Raw genomic sequence first — 503 nt, 5'->3', positions numbered from 1 at the left:
GAAAGTTCTCTAGGTTTGAATGAGAGAAAAAGAAAGAAGCCCCATCTTTCAGTAAAATGTGATTGTAGGATGTAGTGGAATTGACAGTATGGAGATACTCACATACCTGTAGTGCAGCAAATGACTTTGCCTATGTAATTGTTCTGAAAACTCATTGTATGTGGTTAATTCTTTCACAGGTTTCAATTTGTACAGAGCATGGTTGCCCAGTGCCTTTCAGAATTATCCTCTGCTAAAAGCACATTTAGATTCACTGTAAAAGGGGATAATGGAAAAACCTATGACAGTATGGAGATACTCACATACCTGTAGTGCAGCAAATGACTTTGCCTATGTAATTGTTCTGAAAACTCATTGTATGTGGTTAATTCTTTCACAGGTTTCAATTTGTACAGAGCATGGTTGCCCAGTGCCTTTCAGAATTATCCTCTGCTAAAAGCACATTTAGATTCACTGTAAAAGGGGATAATGGAAAAACCTATGTTCTGGTAAGAAGACTTCAT

At 37.2% G+C, this 503-nt stretch overlaps 1 protein-coding gene across 1 annotated transcript in view; it reads left to right on the top strand.

Annotated features, from left to right (window-relative positions):
• The window catches only part of UBE3D (ubiquitin protein ligase E3D), a gene marked incomplete at its 5' end in the record, with an annotated part of 48,167 nt that overhangs the window by 11,270 nt on the left and 36,394 nt on the right, over positions 1–503 (top strand). The window contains one exon of the mRNA XM_009084692.1: positions 380–488. Within this exon, the coding sequence (XP_009082940.1) occupies positions 380–488 (109 nt within the window). The remainder of the gene's footprint in view (positions 1–379; positions 489–503) is intronic.

This window comes from Acanthisitta chloris, unplaced genomic scaffold (genome assembly GCF_000695815.1).
Source record: "Acanthisitta chloris isolate BGI_N310 unplaced genomic scaffold, ASM69581v1 scaffold521, whole genome shotgun sequence".
In the NCBI taxonomy this organism is placed as follows: domain Eukaryota; kingdom Metazoa; phylum Chordata; class Aves; order Passeriformes; family Acanthisittidae; genus Acanthisitta; species Acanthisitta chloris.
The sequence above is the reverse complement of the archived record's forward strand: the minus strand, read 5'-3'. Positions and strand labels throughout refer to the sequence as shown.